The sequence below is a fragment of the Mauremys reevesii genome, linkage group 3, assembly GCF_016161935.1.
Source record: "Mauremys reevesii isolate NIE-2019 linkage group 3, ASM1616193v1, whole genome shotgun sequence".
Classification (NCBI taxonomy): domain Eukaryota; kingdom Metazoa; phylum Chordata; order Testudines; family Geoemydidae; genus Mauremys; species Mauremys reevesii.
Genome location: NC_052625.1, coordinates 7644793 through 7661477, shown reverse-complemented (window position 1 = coordinate 7661477; position 16685 = coordinate 7644793). Strand labels below are relative to the sequence as shown.

Here is a 16685-nt window from a genome sequence, read left to right as displayed (position 1 = left end):
TTTATATCTTAGGGCCACCTCTTACGACATTGGCAAATATTTGGTTGCATACGTTTCCGTTGCATTTGAGCAAAATGTTTCAGCCATATTTGAGTATGAGGCCAGAAGGGCAAAAATATACTTTTACTGGTATAAAAAAAACTTGCAATTTTTTAAACAGCTGTACAGGCAAAATGTCCAGGGCTTGGAACCTGAAACCCAATATGAATATCTAGCCTTGGCTAAGGAGCAGTGTCTTTGATTTTTGTATTTTTAAAATAATGACTCTCCATGATTCTAGTTGTCACAATCTGTAAGAACTGTTCGATGCCTCAGGGAGAGTATTTTGTTTAAAAATTATTCTAGTTGTATGTCATAGTTTTTGTAGAATTCTGAAAACTTGCAAAAATCAAAAATAACTAACAAAAAAAGCCACAATTCTCCAAAAAAGCTTCTGCTGTGCTGCTTATTTCCTTCCTGTAGTTACAAGCTTGTTATTTCTAAAGCAGCTAGTTGCGACATTGTTGTCCCCAGCAGAACAGACTTGAGTAAGATTTTTTTTTTTTCTAATTGCAATAGCAACAGTAAACAATAAGGCTAGAGAACATTAATTCCTTTTCTGTCAGTGGTTTGCGGGGAGCCTTTCTGTGGCAAATACTTACAGAATGTGGATGGCATAAGGGGATTCTGTTGCACCACAATACTGACATGACATGAGTGCTTGTCTTCACTACGGGGGTAAGTCGACCTAAGTTACGCTGCTCTAGCTACGTGAATAATGACATAGTTTACGTTGACTTACTGTGGTGTCTTTACTGCGCTGTGTTGAGGGGGGGGACCTCTCCAGTCAACTTCCCTCACTCTTCTTGGAGAGCTGGAGTACCTGAGGGTATGTCTACGCTACAAGAGTAGTTCGAATCAACTTAAGTCGAATTTGTGGAATCGACCTTACGAAGTCGAATTTGTGTATCCACACTAAGGACACTAATTCGACTTTGTGAGTCCACACTAACGGGGCAAGCGTCGACTTTGGAAGCGGTGCACTGTGGGAAGCTATCCCACAGTTCACCGCTTCCAAAGTCGATGAAGCTATCCCACAGTTCCCGCAGTCCCCGCTGCCCATTGGAATGCTGGGTAGAGCCCCCAATGCCTGCTGGGGGAAAAAATGTGTCGAGGGTGGTTTTGGGTAACTGTCATCATTGAACTGTCAATCACGCCCTCCCTCCTTGAAAGCGCCTGTGGGCAATCTGTTCGTGCACTTTTCTGGTCAGTGACAGCGCGGACACCACAGCACTGCGAGCATGGAGCCCGCTGCAGTTATGGCCGTTTTCACCTCCTCGCACCTTATCGTCCACCTCTTCCACAGTCAGCTGCTGAGAAATCGGGCTACTTTTCAATGGTGCTGCAAGCACTGGTGGACCATAGGGGACATTTTGCCAACATCAACGTTGGGTGGCCAGGCAAGGTTCATGACGCGCGTGTTTTCAGGAACTGTGGTCTGTTTATACACCTGCAGGAAGGTAGTTTCTTCCCGGACCACAAAATAACTGTTGGGGATGTGCAGATGCCTATAGTGATCCTCAGGGACCCAGCCTACCCGCTAATGCCCTGGCTCATGAAGCCCTATACAGGCGCCTTGGACAGCGACAAGGAACTCTTCAAGTACCAGCGAGCAGCGTGACCTGTGACTGTTCAGTTTCTTTACAGAGAAGCTGAACCTGCCCCTGTTTCTTTACCCAGTTACTGTTGACTATCCTCTGCAGTTACATACCCCATTCACCCCGTTTCCCCCACTTCCAACACACGTGTAAAAATAAAATACATGTTCCACTGTAACTTTACAAAGGTTTCTTTATTAATGACTTTGCGTTAAAGGATTGAAACTGGGACGCAGACTGTGCTGGGCAGGGTGTGCAGTGATGTAAAGACCACCTCTAAACTCGAGGAATGACAGGCTCCTGCTCCTAAAGCGGTCCGCAGTGCCGGACTGGTTGTTTCAACGGAGTCTGCCATTCCTCCTTTTTGGGATTCTGTGTGCGGGGGCTATGTGACCTTGGCGGAGGAGGACGGATACAGATTCCTCTGCTGCGTGACTCTGCGGTCCAGGACAAGGACCGCTGCATAAGATCTGTAACCGCCCTCCCCCGCTACAAAGTCACGTACCCCCCCACCCACACAGAACCTGGAAACCACCTCCCATACCGACCAGGATGCCTACTGACTGCACTGTGTGTGTGACCTGCTGCTGATCCTGCCCCCGTGTCTGTACCCTGGTAAAGGTGACCGTCCTATGCAATTACCAACCCCCTTCCCCACCCCCCCTTCAAACACAGTCTTCTGTAAAAAAGCATGACGGAAACAGTAATTAACAGCAAAGTATTTTTAATAATTAACTAGACAGTTAGGGGATGAAACTGGGATTGGGGCTTGGGTGAGTCAGGAAGGGAAGGACTTCTCAAAATTTAGGGTATGAGAGCTTTTGGGTACTTGAGCACTCTGCTGGGGTGCAGTGACAGTTTTCACGGCCCCTGGCGCCCCTCCTTCTGGTTATTTTGGGTGAGGGGGGTATGGGACTTTGTGGCGGGGGAGGGCGGTTGCAGATACACTGCAGGGGGGCTCTGTCCTCCTGCCTGAGGTCCTGCATAACATCCACAAGGCGCCTGAACGTGTCCGTTTGCTCCCTCATTAGTCCAAGCAGCGTTTGAGTCGCCTGCTTGTCTTCCTCACGCCACCTCTCCTCCCGTTCGCTGTGTGAGCGCTGGTACAGAGAGAGGGTCTCCCTCCACTGGCTCTGCTGGTCCGCCTCGGCTCGGGAGCAGCCCATAAGTTCAGCGAACATCTCGTCCCGTGTCTTTTTCTTTCGCCGCCTAATCTTTGCCAGCCTCTGTGAGGGGGATGCTGTGGCAGGTCTGGAGACAGTCGAAGCTGTGTGATGGGAAAAAGGGAGTGAATTCCTTGCAAAGATACATTTTTGCGAACAATGAACACAGTCTAGTCTGTGTCTGTGAACAAGAGCATGCACAGCACCTATCTCGTGCGCACTCCTGCTGCAGGCGATCCGGAAAGCGTAAACTCTGCCCCTGTCCCACCCCATCGCAGTGTCCCCCGACCCTTTGAATTCTGGGTTGAGATCCTAGTGCCTGATGGGGCAAATTTCATTGTTGCGGGTGGTTCTGGGTAAATGTAGTCACTCATTCCTTCCTCCGGAAAAGCAACAGCAGACAATCATTTTGAGCCCGTTTTCCCTGGATTACTCTGGCAGACGCCATAGCGTGGCAACCATGGAGCCTGTTTTGCCTTTTGTCACTGTCACCGTATGTGTATTAGATGCCGCGGACAGGGGCGATTCAGCAGCGCTACACAGCAGCATTCATTTGCTTTTGCATGACAGCAGAGATGGTTATCAGCCATACTGTACCATCTACCATGCCATTGTAAATTGGCAATGTGATGACGGTTACCAGTCGTATTGCATTATACCTTCTGCTGCTGTCATAGGTGCCCCTGGCCGAGATCAGCCGGGGGCGCAAAAGACAAAACTGGGAATGACTCCCCGAGTCAATCCCTCCTTTATGGTATGTAAAAATAGAATAATTCCGGCATAGAATATGGGACTAGTGTAGTAGAGATCCAGTGTTTCAGAGAACCAGAGAGCACAGCCGCTCCGTGTCAGATTATGCAGGAATGATGAGCTGCATGGCATTCACAGGGGGTGCTCCTGCAACAACCCCACCTGTTGCTTCCCTCCTCCCCCAGCCTTCCCGGGCTACCATTGCAGTGTCCCCTGATTTGTGTGCTGAAGTAATAAAGAATGCAGGAATAAGAAACAGTGACTTGTTAGTGAAATGAAATGAGGGGAAGGCAGCCTCCAGCTGCTATGATTGTCCAGACAGGACATTAAGCAGTGTGGGGGAGAGGAGAACAGCATCCTGCTGCTATGACAGTCCAGGCAGTACAGAATCTTTTCTTTACACATGAAGGGCGGGGGCTGATGGAGCTCAGCCCCCTGTTGCTATGATGAAGACGGTTAGCAGGCCGTCTACTTATGGGCTGATGACGAGGATGGGTACCAGTCGTATTGCACTACACCATCTACCGCAAGGCTGATGATGACGGATATCAGTCACATTGCACCGTCAGCCACCCATGAGGCGGGGGGGGGGGGGGAGGATGCTACAGTACAGGGCCGCAGCATCGCGTCTACCAGCAGCATTCAGTACACATAGCGTGACATTTAAAAGAGTCAAGAAACGATTTTTTTTCCTTTTCCTTCTGGAGGTGGGGGAGGGGGGTACATTGACGAGCTATGCCCTGAACTGCCGCGGACAATGTGTTTGACCGTACAGGTATTGGGAGCTCAGCCAAGAATGCAAATGCTTTTCGGAGACTGCAGGAACCGTGGGATAGCTTGCGTCCTCAATCCCCCCTCCCTCCATGAGCGTCCATTTGATTCTTTGGCTTTCCGTTACGCTTGTCACGCAGCAGCGTGCTGAGTCTCTGCTACACCGTCTGTCTGGAGATTTTTTAAAAATAGTTTGGACCAGGCGTAACATTACAGTAATTCCCCTAATTAGATGCAGGAGTCTCTGAGCGAGATCACCCTGAGGACGGTCACTGAAGGAGATAGAGAGCGCATGCTGCGTGAAAGCCAGCACAAACCAGGGGCCTATGCAGCCATGTTCGGGGAGGCAATGCTCCCTGAGTACCTCATGAAAGCCTGGCGCGGAAAAGGTGTGCTACCACGGAGCACCCAATAAGGCAGCTCTCCCCAGGAACCTCCTGCGGAGGCTTTTCGATTACCTCCAGGAGAGCTTCGTGGAGATCTCCCAGGAGGATTTCTGTTCTATCCCCATATATATATAGACCTCCTTTTCACATAGTTCAGATTCCTGTTCCATTAATAGTAAAAGTTTACATGTTTAAAGCACTTAACGACTGATCCTTCCCCTGAATCAGGGTCCAGGTTAACGGCCGGGGAGGATTGGTAGGGGATCTCCATGAGGGTGATGAAGAGATCCTGGCTGTCGGGGGAATCCAGCGTTGTAAGCGCTGTCGCCTGCCTCGTCCTCCACAAACCCTTCCTCATCTTCCCCGTCCGCGAACATCGCCGAGGAACTGGCCGTCGACACTATCCCATCGTCAGAGTCCACGGTCACTGGTGGGGCAGTGGTGGCAGGCTCCGGAGCGTCCGTTTGCCGCTTTGGTCTTGTGGTAGCCTTGTCTCAGGTCCTTGATTTTCACGCGGCACTGCGTTGCATCCCGGCTGTATCCTCTGTCTCTCATGGCTTTGGAGACCTTCTCGTAGGTCTTTGCATTCCGTTTTTTGGAGCGCAGCTCCGAAAGCACAGACTCCTCGCCCCACACACCGATCAGATCCAAGACTTCCCGGTCAGTCCATGCTGGGGCCCTGTTTCTATTCTGAGATCGCATGAACTCCTCTGCTGGAGAGCTCTGCATCGTTGCCGGTGCTGCTGAGCTCGCCCCGATGTCCAACCAGGAAATGAGATTCAAACTGGCCAGGCAGGAAAAGGAATTCAAATTTTCCTGGGGCTTTTCCTGTGTGCCTGATCAGAACATCCAAGCTCGGACTGCTGTCCAGAGCGTCAACAGAGTGGTGCAGTGTGGGATAGCTCCCGGAGCTACTAAGGTCGATTTCCGTCCACACCTAGCCTAATTCAACATGGCCATGTCGAATTTAGCGCTACTTCCCTCGTCGGGGAGGAGTACAGAAGTCGAACTAAAGAGCCCTCTATGTCGAATTAAATAGCTTCGTGGTGTGGACGGGTGCACGGTTAATTCGAATTAACGCTGCTAAATTCGAATTAAAGTCCTAGTGTGGACCAGACCTGAGTCGCTCTGCCGTCAATTTAGCAGGTCTTATGAAGACCAGCCCTTAGTTTCATTTTGCTGCTACTAGTGGAGAAGTGCTTTGGGTATCAGCAGAGGCAGGAAGCAGGCTTGTGGACATGTAAACAAACTTTCCAAGAGGCTTCAGCAGTTCTCTATGCAGTTATATATTTTTTCCTCCTTATCTAGACATAGTGTGTGTGAATTTTGTCAAATCACAGCTATAAATAGTAAGTGATGTATGAAATTAGAATCCTTGCCTAGTGCATTGAGAGAATATGTATTTTAGTCCCACTACTATTTTCTGTAGTATTCAGCTATGGAGTGTTGCAGTGAACTTGAAAATGCTCTTAACATTAAGGAATTCAAGTTTATAATATACTTGCGTTTCTCTAGTGCCTTTCATCTAGGGACTTTACAGCATTTTACAAACACTAATTAAGCCTCAACACCTTTCTGAAGGTACATAAGGGTTCACTACCTCTATCATTTAAATATAGCCACTTGTGTGTTGCAGCTTTCTGTGTGGTGAGCAATTGCCAAACCTTCACACATTTAGGACAAGAAATGAAGAATATTGCTAAATAAAACTGCAGGGGAATTTAGAGAGGCAGAATATAATTATCTAATCTAGAGATTGGCCAGTACACAGACTTTACTCTTACTCTTAAGACAAGAGACCTGGTATCTGTGATGTGCGTGTGGGACAGATCTGTGTTTTGTTTTGTGTCCCGCCCCCAACCTTTTTTTTTCTTTCCTCAGAATAATCCAGGCCGTGAACTTCTTAAATGCTTTAAAAACTTGCTAAAAGCTACTAGGTAGATTTGACTTACTAGCAACCCCTCAGTTGCCAGAAAAAAGTTGCTCTTATCCAGAAGTTGCTGAAAAGTGGAAGGCAGGTTTGCAAGGCAATAGCCCGGGAAGAAGCGTTGGGACGTGCCATCCCTGGCTGCAGCACTACAAGCCTGCCTGTGTAGAGGACAGCAATGGAGTGGGGTGCTGCAACCCTGCTTCCATGGGCAGCAAGAGCACAGGAGACCCATGGAGCTGCACTGTACATCTTCTTGTGCTGTCCAGTGATCGGGGTTCAACGCTTCCCAGCACTTCCTTCCCTGCTGCAATCTTCTGGAAGGGTTTAGGGAGAGGTACCATGCAGCCAGGCTGCAGCCCCACTCCCTGCTATGGCTCTTCCCACAGCCCCTTACTGCTTATGCAGGGCCTATGTGCAGACAGGTTTGCAATCACAGAAAGAAAATTTTTGGGATAGACTGAGCACTGGCCACAGGCAGACTTGTGGGGTTGCAGCCAGAGATAGGCATATCCCAGCACTTCAGTGCTTAAATTTGTAATGCTAGAGCTCAAGCAATTTTTTAACTTCCATAACTGATGTGGCAAGCCCAGAAATGCCGGGGCTCAGCACTGGTAAGCCCTGGTGCAAATTAAGCACTACAGCACTTCCTTCCCTGGCTGCAGCCTTGCAAACCTGCTTTCAGATGGTGCATTTCTTCACCCCCCCCCAATGTTGCTAATAAGCAGTATGCCATTGCTGATACCCAAATCCAATTAACGTTGATGTTAATGAGGTGGGATTTATTTCCAGCAATATGTTGCTATTAACTGGAAGTTACTAATATCATTGCTGTTAAATGGAATCTGCTGTATTTTAAGAGTGTTCCAAGTGTTTTTACCTTAATATTAATCTACTATAACAGTTCTAGTTTGGAATCTCTTGCCTTTGTAGCTGCATGGTGTTAAACAAATCTTTTCTGTAGCACGTGTTTTTTAAAGAATAGCACCTGACTTGCATTGATTTTGTGCGCACCAGTTACATAGTAAGTGCATTGTCATATTACCCATCTGCCATTGTAGGTTTACAACAAACTGTAAAGTAGGTCTGTGTTCTGTTTTTTCTTTTTAATATTTAAAGAAAATATTGATGCAAAATTTGATTGGCAAAATACTAAATGGGATGAATAATTACTATTACTGGGACTGAATGAACTTGGTAACATCCTTTTTAAAGTTGTAAGTTTTGCATCTACCTCCAAGCTGCAATATATTCTTTCCCAGTATGAGAATTTGAAATAGCTGTCAGATATAATGACTTGTGGCACAGGTTCACAGCTTTTTATTAAGGCTCCCTGTGTCTCTGTAAGATTGGTTCAAGTTTAATAGTTGAAAATACCTAGCCCATTGTCATAACAGGTAGGTTAGTCTTCATTAATCCCATTTTTCTGATGCTCATGTTTACTGAAATTAAAGAACTATTTTCCTTTTGGGCTAAAAATGCTGCATGTTTGGTCTCAGCCCAAAGGTGACATTAAGACAATTCAGTTTTTAGTGAGGGTGAAACAAATTCTAATCCTGGTTTTTACTTTTTAGGAACAGTTCTAGTAGAAATGACTGACATTTGAAATTTTTGCATGCAAATTGTTCTTAATGAAGGGGTAATACTTTTATAGGCGTTTTGGGGAGGGAGGTGGTGAGTAGAGGGAAAAGCTCAGTGAGCTTCTCCTAAAACTTACAGCAGAGCCAAATGAAACCCCATCACTGTGTTAATATTTCTATGTTCTTGCATGTATAGACTACTGCTCTGAAGTGGAACACTTTGCATGAGGGAGAGGAGGCAATGCTCACTGTGTAAACTACAAAAAACCCCAAACCTCCAAAAGTACTGTTTTAACATCAAGAAAAGGAAGAACGTTAAAGTTGTGCAGTTCAAGTAATCCAGGGGAAAATTCTTGAGATTCTGAATGTTAACGTCCCAACAGAAGCATTAACCCCTTAACTTGCCTCTGTTGCATATCCTTTTAATGCAGGTGTAATGTACATATGCACAATCCAATTAATTTTGTGTGTTGCTTTTCTATTCATGTAAACATAAAAAAAACCCTAAAAGAACAAGATTAAGGTTGAAAAGTCAAGTATTCAAGTTTGAAAATGCCAAAATAAATTAGCAGCCTGCTCTCTTATCAGTGCTTTCCTGCTTGTTGACACCAGTTAAGAGACTTAAAAATAAACAACAAAGTAGTTGCTGACTATTGAGTGTAAAATTCTGCTTGAGCTACTATTATGTATTTGAAATGAATTTCAAGGAAACTGACTTGGCATTAAGCATCTGTGCTTCAGAATCTGCCTCTACCATTGTCTGCAGAAGCATTTGTGTGGTTGTCCCTGTTATTTAGCAGTGACTGTCAATGGACCTGCCCATCGGTAAACTGGAGGTGAAGCCTTCAAGATGGAGATGAAATGTGAAGCACAGTCAGTCCTGTAGTAAAATATCCTTTGTGAAACAAAAATAATGAAGAGAGATGGATTGGTGTCTTTCATGTATCACAAGTTTTTAAATCCCTTCAACCACTGTGTAGAATGTCCTTTCTAATTGAAGACAAGTCTAAATAATTATGATGATTATCTTCCTAGGAGAGGTTTTTGCAATATGTGGGAGTTGCAGCGCTTTAGGAAACTGGAATCCTCAAACTGCAGTGGTACTTCAGGCTGATGATGCTGATGGGTAAGCTTTTAGTAATAAAAACACTGATCTAATACTTGCATTTTGATACTGAATTCAGAATTCTAAAAACTATACACACAATTCATAGAACATGTTTATCTAATCAGGTCTCTCCATTGCTTGATCATTTGGAATGCATTTTTAGAAAAAAGTTGTTTACTAATGTAATACAATTTGTAACTTACACATGTGCTTTTCCAGTTATGAGTGATATCACATACTGGAGTGGGGTGGTAGCACTGCTCAGCAGTACACTTGCAAAATCTTCTTTAAAGTGCAGTTATGGATGATCTGTACTAAAAACTTCTGTTGCTGTGACTGTAAACCTGTAATAAGAGTAATTTTTTTGTGTAGCAATGAGTGGGGGAATATCAAACACTAACACTTGTGTTGCATACATTTTAAATGGTTTAGTATGAGAATAAATACTGCAGAAAGAGTCAACCATTTTCTTAAAATTACACTATGTTGCTTATTTTTCTCTGGTTTGGGGAATAGCATGCATGGAATCTGTTTCTAACTCTGCCAGTGACTGTGTGTGACCTTATTCATTTAACTGTTTCTCATTTTCCCCCTATCTTTTAAATGAAAATTTTTCCCTTACTTTGTAAAACACCTCAGATCTACAGATGAAAGGCACAATAGAAGTGCTATGTATTTTATTTTACTTGATGCATGCTTAATTAAGTCACCTAGAACAGAACTTTTTGTGATTTTTTTTTTTACATGTAGTTTATTTTACAAGACATATGAGAACATGCACTTATGTCTGAGATCACAATCAAGTTTCAAAGCTTTTTATATTTAATGGAAAAACTGACAATGCTGCATATTTGTATTACCACAATATTCTACATGTGGTCTCTTTCTAAATGACTGAATCACGACTGCAGCATTGATAATAGATGGTTGTAGCAATAAAATCGTACTGCAACTTCATTATAAATGTTGTAAAATGCTTTCAGCCTCTCAAACCATTTTAGAGGGCTGTTAATAAATTCAGTGTTGCTATTCAAGTTTCACAAATACACTAAGCTAGCATTCTTGAATCTGTTTCTTTGACTAACTTTTTTTTTTAAACAGCCCTGGTGCTTTCTTAAAAGGTAGCAAGAAATGTACTTTGATAGTAAAATCATATTTTTCCCAAAGCCATGTTTGTATACTTACCCGTTTCTATAAAACTTTTAGTTTTGGGCTAACGATAAAAATTTTTGAAAACCTTCATGTAACCAAATACTTTTAAAAACTATTTTTCCACAGTACGTTATGGAAAACTACTGTTGAACTTACTAGAGGAGTTGCTGTTCAGTATCGATATTTTAAAGGGTGCTTCTTAGAACCCAAGGTATGGATAACTTTTTAAGCTTTTTTTTCTTTTAGTTTTTACTGTAATACTTTAACTTCATAAGGAATAGGTCTTATGACTCCAGCAAAATAATAAAAGACACAAACTTAGTCTGCGACAACTTACTGTTACTAAATGGAGTTTGTTACTTTAGTCATGCCTACTGCCCTGCCCCACAATTGCTGGTTTTTGTTCCACCAAAAAAGTGAGCTTAAATACATACAAAATCCATCATAACTGCAGGTCGTCTTTATCTGTTCTCACTAGAAGTAATCATTAAAAGCCAACAAGTTTATTAATCAGAGTAAGAGTATTGCATCATAATAATGTGAATGTGTAATAGCAGAAGAAAATTATTGGTAATTTCAGTAAACACACTAAAATTCTGCCTTACCAGGCTGTCTTTAATATTTACATTTTTTGATAAAACATTAAATGTTAACTGCCTCTTTTCTTGTGGAGTTGCCACATCTTAACTGCTTTCATTTAAAAAAGCCAAAAAAGAGTGAGAGCATTCCAATATTTTCCATAGTTCCTATGTAGGCATTTGCATGAGTTATACACCTGCAGTTTTTACATGGATTCATACTGAAGATGCATGTGAGTAGGAGTTAGAAGGCAGCATACTCATCTGTGGATACCAAGCTCTTCTTGGGATTAAGGATAGGAGAGCTCCAAGGAGATGTAGGGGAAGACAAACAGCTACTGTTCAGCTGCATTTTCCTAGAATCCACCATACTGAAGAAAAGGGGTCCACTAAACCCACCCAACTGTCTTTTTATTTATTTATTTATTTATGTTTTGCACCTATTACGTCTACAAATATATTGTAGTTCTTCACCTGGGCACAATTCATTGTCAATTATATGTGACTTCAGTAGTAAGTAAGTGCATGGAAGAAGGGCTGCAGAATCGTGCATCCTCTATGTATAGCTCAATTATTTTAAATTATTTCATGGCTAATAGGTCTAAAAATTTACTGTTCTTGGTTTTCATTTTTTGGCGATTGGGAAAAATTCTTTCTTGAGTTGAAAAATACATTATTAAAATTCTCTAACATTAGCTTATTTGACACATACTCTAAAAGATAGTGTTAGTTTATCAGTTCCAGCATGTGAAATCAACCAATCTTAAACTGAGACTTAAAATAGATATTTGTGAAATATTCTGGGGGCATAAGAGGAGGGTGCAATGATGGTTTTTTCAAGATGAGAAATTTATAAATTGGTACTCCTGTCAAGGTAGGTCAGTTTTTAGGCCTAACAAATCGGATAGTATCCTTCTAATTGTTCACATACCCCAATATTTAAAATGTAAGCAGTAACAAACTGGGGGGAAAAGCACACTTAGATTTAAAGAAAATTGGCAAGGAATTTTTTGCTAGTAAAACACATTTTTCCCTTGTAATATTTGTAAAAGTTCACAGTATATATTGGTGAGTGTGTTTCTTTAAGTAGGTGCTCTGTATCGTGCACGCTCTATGTACCGTGTGATGCAGAGGCTGCCAAGGTAAGTATGAATTTTATGGAATAGCAGAGTAAATAGCTACTGTATATAAAAACCCATATAAATAGCCATAGTGAGAACTATCCACCCGCAAACTTTAAATTGCACCTTGTTACAAACACCTGACTTCATTTTTAATAAAATTTGGCTTTTGTGTCTAGAAATGCTTTTCTAGTGGTTTTTCCTTTTTTTAGTTCTTAAGTTGTTTATGAATATAGGAAAGATCAGTTGCATGGGTGGAGTGGACAAGTTTAAGAACAAAATAAAAGGTGCCACACAAATGAACAAGGTATACAGAGAACCTAAGGAGATGAAACAATAATGTAATAACTAAGAGCTATGTTTTTAATATAATTTTAGATTCAAAACACTTTTCAATCACTGGACTGTATTATATATTTCCTGCTGTTTTTATTTAGTACTCTTGGTTAACTTCTAAATTTGAAACGTTGCATCTGTACTGTTGCACTAACATAAAATTTAGTAAGGGTCTGAAAGGTACTTCATATATCTTGAACTTTTAATCTATCTATGAATAATCACTTGAATACTTATATGCTAATCCTTCAGCTAATAAACAAATTAGGGGGTTAAGTATCTCTAAATATGTTTTGGAAAAAGTCCTTTTGTACTATAGTCCCATAATGTTTATAAGTTTACAAACTGAAACGTATTAGAATAAAAAATGCTAAAGACAAACTCAGTTTAAATATGTAAAGTGGTTAGTAGTTCTGTTTCACATTTCTTCATGAACTGGGGGTGCCTCATATGCTTGAATCAGAACATCATATTGATATATATGTGAATATTGGCTAAGCTAAAGGTCGTAGGAAACTGACCACTTCCACCTATATCTATCTAGAAACAAAATACTAATACAAATGAGAAGCTGAACATTTTAGCACAGCAAAAGATGCTTCTAATCAGTATTCATATTCAAGAAGAAATAAGCCAAAAAATCCTTTCCCTCAATCTTGTAAAATGCCATTTTGGGTAGTATCTCTGACCAGTCTTATTTCACTTTGAAATATAGTGTCAAATTAAAAGGGCAGTTTATACTGAAGTATTTGTGTACAATCAATATGAATATTTAATACCAGTTAGTAACTGTCTTGGGTTGTTTTGCTGCCATCTCTCCCCCCTTTCCCCGATTTATAAATACACCTCTGCCCTGATATAACGCGACCCAATATAACACAAATTCGGATATAACATGGTAAAACAGTGCTCTGGGGGAGTAGGCTGCGCACTCCGGCGGATCAAAGCAAGTTTGATATAACACAGTTTCACCTATAACGTAAGATTTTTTTTTTTTGCTCTCAAAGACAGTGTTATATTGGGGTAGAGGTGTATAAATGAAAATTCATGAACATAAATTATTCGTGTACAATTAATGCATATATTGGGTGCATTAATGAAATGCAGCACATCCATGCAGAAGGAAAAAGCTTTTAATGAATTCTAGATGCATAAAAGCTATTGCAAAAGTTATCTTGTGCATTTTTCTGAACAAATGGTTACATATAGTTATTGAAGCAAGGTATCTAGATATTTCTGCTATTTTGTACAAGCTGAGCTTTTGTTTCAAACATATATATGTCTTTGAAGATATACTCACTTATTACAACTATTTTGCTTCACAGTTCTTTCTATTTTTATGAAGTTCTTTATTTGAGCAGGTTGCTTCTAGGTACCTGTTGAAAAAAAAAATAGCAATCCTGTTTGGAACATAAGTCATGCATGTATATTATATATAGATAAATTAAATATACTATACTATTAAGTATGTTTTAAAAAGCTCATTATGGTCAATACAGAATAAATAAAATACATAAACTCTTATCCTTTATTTAATTTTTTCCCTTCCAGTAAATAAGTTTGCACATTTAGGGAATTACCTTCAAGGAACTATGCAGTGACTAAGCCACCAGTGGATGTAGCAAAGCTTTGAAAACTTGGCATCACTCTTCAGTCACTTTTAAATATTGGCAGAATACCATTTGATATATTCATGGGGATTTTAACAGAGCTTTGTATTTTCTTAATTTTCTAGTAATAAACACTCCAAAGATGAATCTTGGGTTCATACTCTGTTTACTATTAGAGTACCCTAGTAAAATCCTTTGGCTGTCAGTCAGTAGCAGGCTAGCAACTTCTAGTTTCTGCCTAACTGCTAGCAACGAAGGGGTTCTCCACTTTACTGTGCTACAGCAGCAAGTTGTGTGTTAAATCATTGCCTGAAAGATTTTCAAACAGTAACTGAAAACTAGTTAGCCTAGTGTTTTCTGTGTTAGGTAACTTAAATGTGTGTTCTTAAGTCTTTGTGCCTTGTGAAGTCAGCTACCCTTTGAGCTTTCAGATTCTGTGCCAGTGCTGGTTGATGTGCTCAAATATTGTCTATCAGTGTGGTATAAAAACCTAGGTAGATAGACATCCATTGTCAAAAGTGCAATGTTAAGTATGCTTTAGTTTTCTAAGGCATTCAGCTGCCTTGTGCTCTTACCTAGCTTTTATGTGGCACATAGGTTCCATTTTGAGAATCTTGGACTTATGGTGTGCATGTTCAATGCCCGTTTAGGCACCTGGCATAACACTTGCACAGATTCCACTGGTGAGTTCTTCAGGGCAGAGACTGACTTCCTTTGTTCTTGCCCTGCTATCATTGTTTTTTAGCTTTTGGAGAGTTCACTAGCCTACTTGATAGGAGCAGCTGTGGGCACCTGCCTCCCTGCTGGCAGACAAAGTTTTCACTATGGGAATCCAGAGTGTGTCTGTCAGCCAAAAGCATGTGGGTCTGTTATAAGAAAACAGGGAAGAAACTTGACTTCACATTCTTTTCAACTTACTCATATTTTAGACAGTTCTGTTTTCCCTTTCCCTCTCTTTTATCCTTGCAGTTATTATCTTTCTGTGTGTGTGCGCGTGCTGTTAATTAGCATAATATTACCAAAAGAGAGATTAATAATGTAATATTAATCTTGTTTTATAACTAGATGTATTCTACCTTTTAAAGCATCAAGTGCTAAATAACTTTGGATATGTATTTTGCGTGAAGTGGCTTTGGGTGGGGTATATGCAGCTTTGAGCTAAATGGGAACTTTGCATTTGTTTTTAGCAGTGATATAGAGATCAAACCTAAATTTACTGAATGCTTTTAAATCTTTGGCTTTTGGGGTCACCTAATGCAAAAACCTTCATAGATTTCATATCCTTGACATAATATCAGGAAGTCCCAGCTGGTGCTAAAAAAAGATACTGAGCCATAAACATTCACAGTGTTTAGATATTTTGATTATTACTATTGGATTTTAAGCTTGACTGAATTGTCTATTTTTATCAGAAAATTAAGTTGTTTCTGTTAATCTGAAACAAATTTTAATGTTTTTGTCTCTTTTTAAACTCTGCTGAGGTAAAACTGGTGTTGGAGCTTGTGATGCTTTGTAAGAGAAGGGACAATGTAGGCTTGATGAAATCTAGAGTGGCTTCTTAGCCAAAAATACCAGGATGGTGAACCCCGCAGATAGCTAACAGCACTTTCTGTAGAAAATGGTAACCATGTATTGATAGGGGAAGTAGATAATTTAAGAAAAAAAAGGCAGAAAAATAACTTGTCATTAAGAGGTCCAATCAGTACAGATTATCCAGAGACTTGGGCCCAACAAAGTCCGGTTCCTGCTTCTGCAGCCAGCCAAATGATTCACTATAAGCTCTAACTTAGAAAGCATTTTAAAAGTTCTGTTGATCCTCGCAACAGAGAAACAATCTTTGGTCTCAATATCTAATTGGTTTTCTACCAGATTCACTAAAACCAAATATTGCCCCCTACAATTGGCAATATATGGGGGGAGACCCACAAATTTAATCCTGGTCCAACCAAAACTAACCACAAAGGACTTCACTGATAGCTTGTTGTGAATAAAGCTAGAAGCATATTTTTGTAGTGGGATTTCTTAGTCTGCTGCCCTGGTATCTTCATCCCTATTCTGTGGATTCTTCTCCTTTGCCCAGGAATAGTCTATATGTAAAATATTTAACATGGATATATGGTTCACCTAAAATGATGTACCTCTCTGCCTCCCTTTGAGCATTGTGAACACTTTCTTCATGCTTTTGCTATGCCTTTTAAGCAGTATAAATTTTTATATTCCTTTTTGTGGCAGTGAACCAAATTCAGATCTTCTATTTGAATTTTAATGAGGTAATGTGGAAGAGCAAAATCTCTGCCACAGTCAAAACACTTTTGTGTCAGTCTGAGTTCCTCACCAAATAAAATAAATATTTTTTTCAAACTTTCAACTGCCCCCCGTCCCCCCCCAAAAAAAACTTGTTTTAGGTTCGTTAGAACCCTACCTGAAGGAATAAATTTAAGTAATATAGTTAGCATTAATTATCTGAATATCTATTGCAGTACCACAAATTAAAACAAAAACCTCAGTTCAGTGAGAATTGTTTTCTTGTTGGAAAGCATAACTTTCCAATAAAGTAGCTATAAAC

At 41.0% G+C, this 16685-nt stretch overlaps 1 protein-coding gene across 1 annotated transcript in view; it reads left to right on the top strand.

The window, feature by feature from the left end:
• Positions 1-16685, top strand: part of GPCPD1 (glycerophosphocholine phosphodiesterase 1) — an 80887-nt gene that overhangs the window by 14279 nt on the left and 49923 nt on the right. The window contains exons 3-4 of the mRNA XM_039528583.1: positions 9250-9340; positions 10601-10685. Of these exons, the coding sequence (XP_039384517.1) occupies positions 9250-9340; positions 10601-10685 (176 nt within the window). The remainder of the gene's footprint in view (positions 1-9249; positions 9341-10600; positions 10686-16685) is intronic.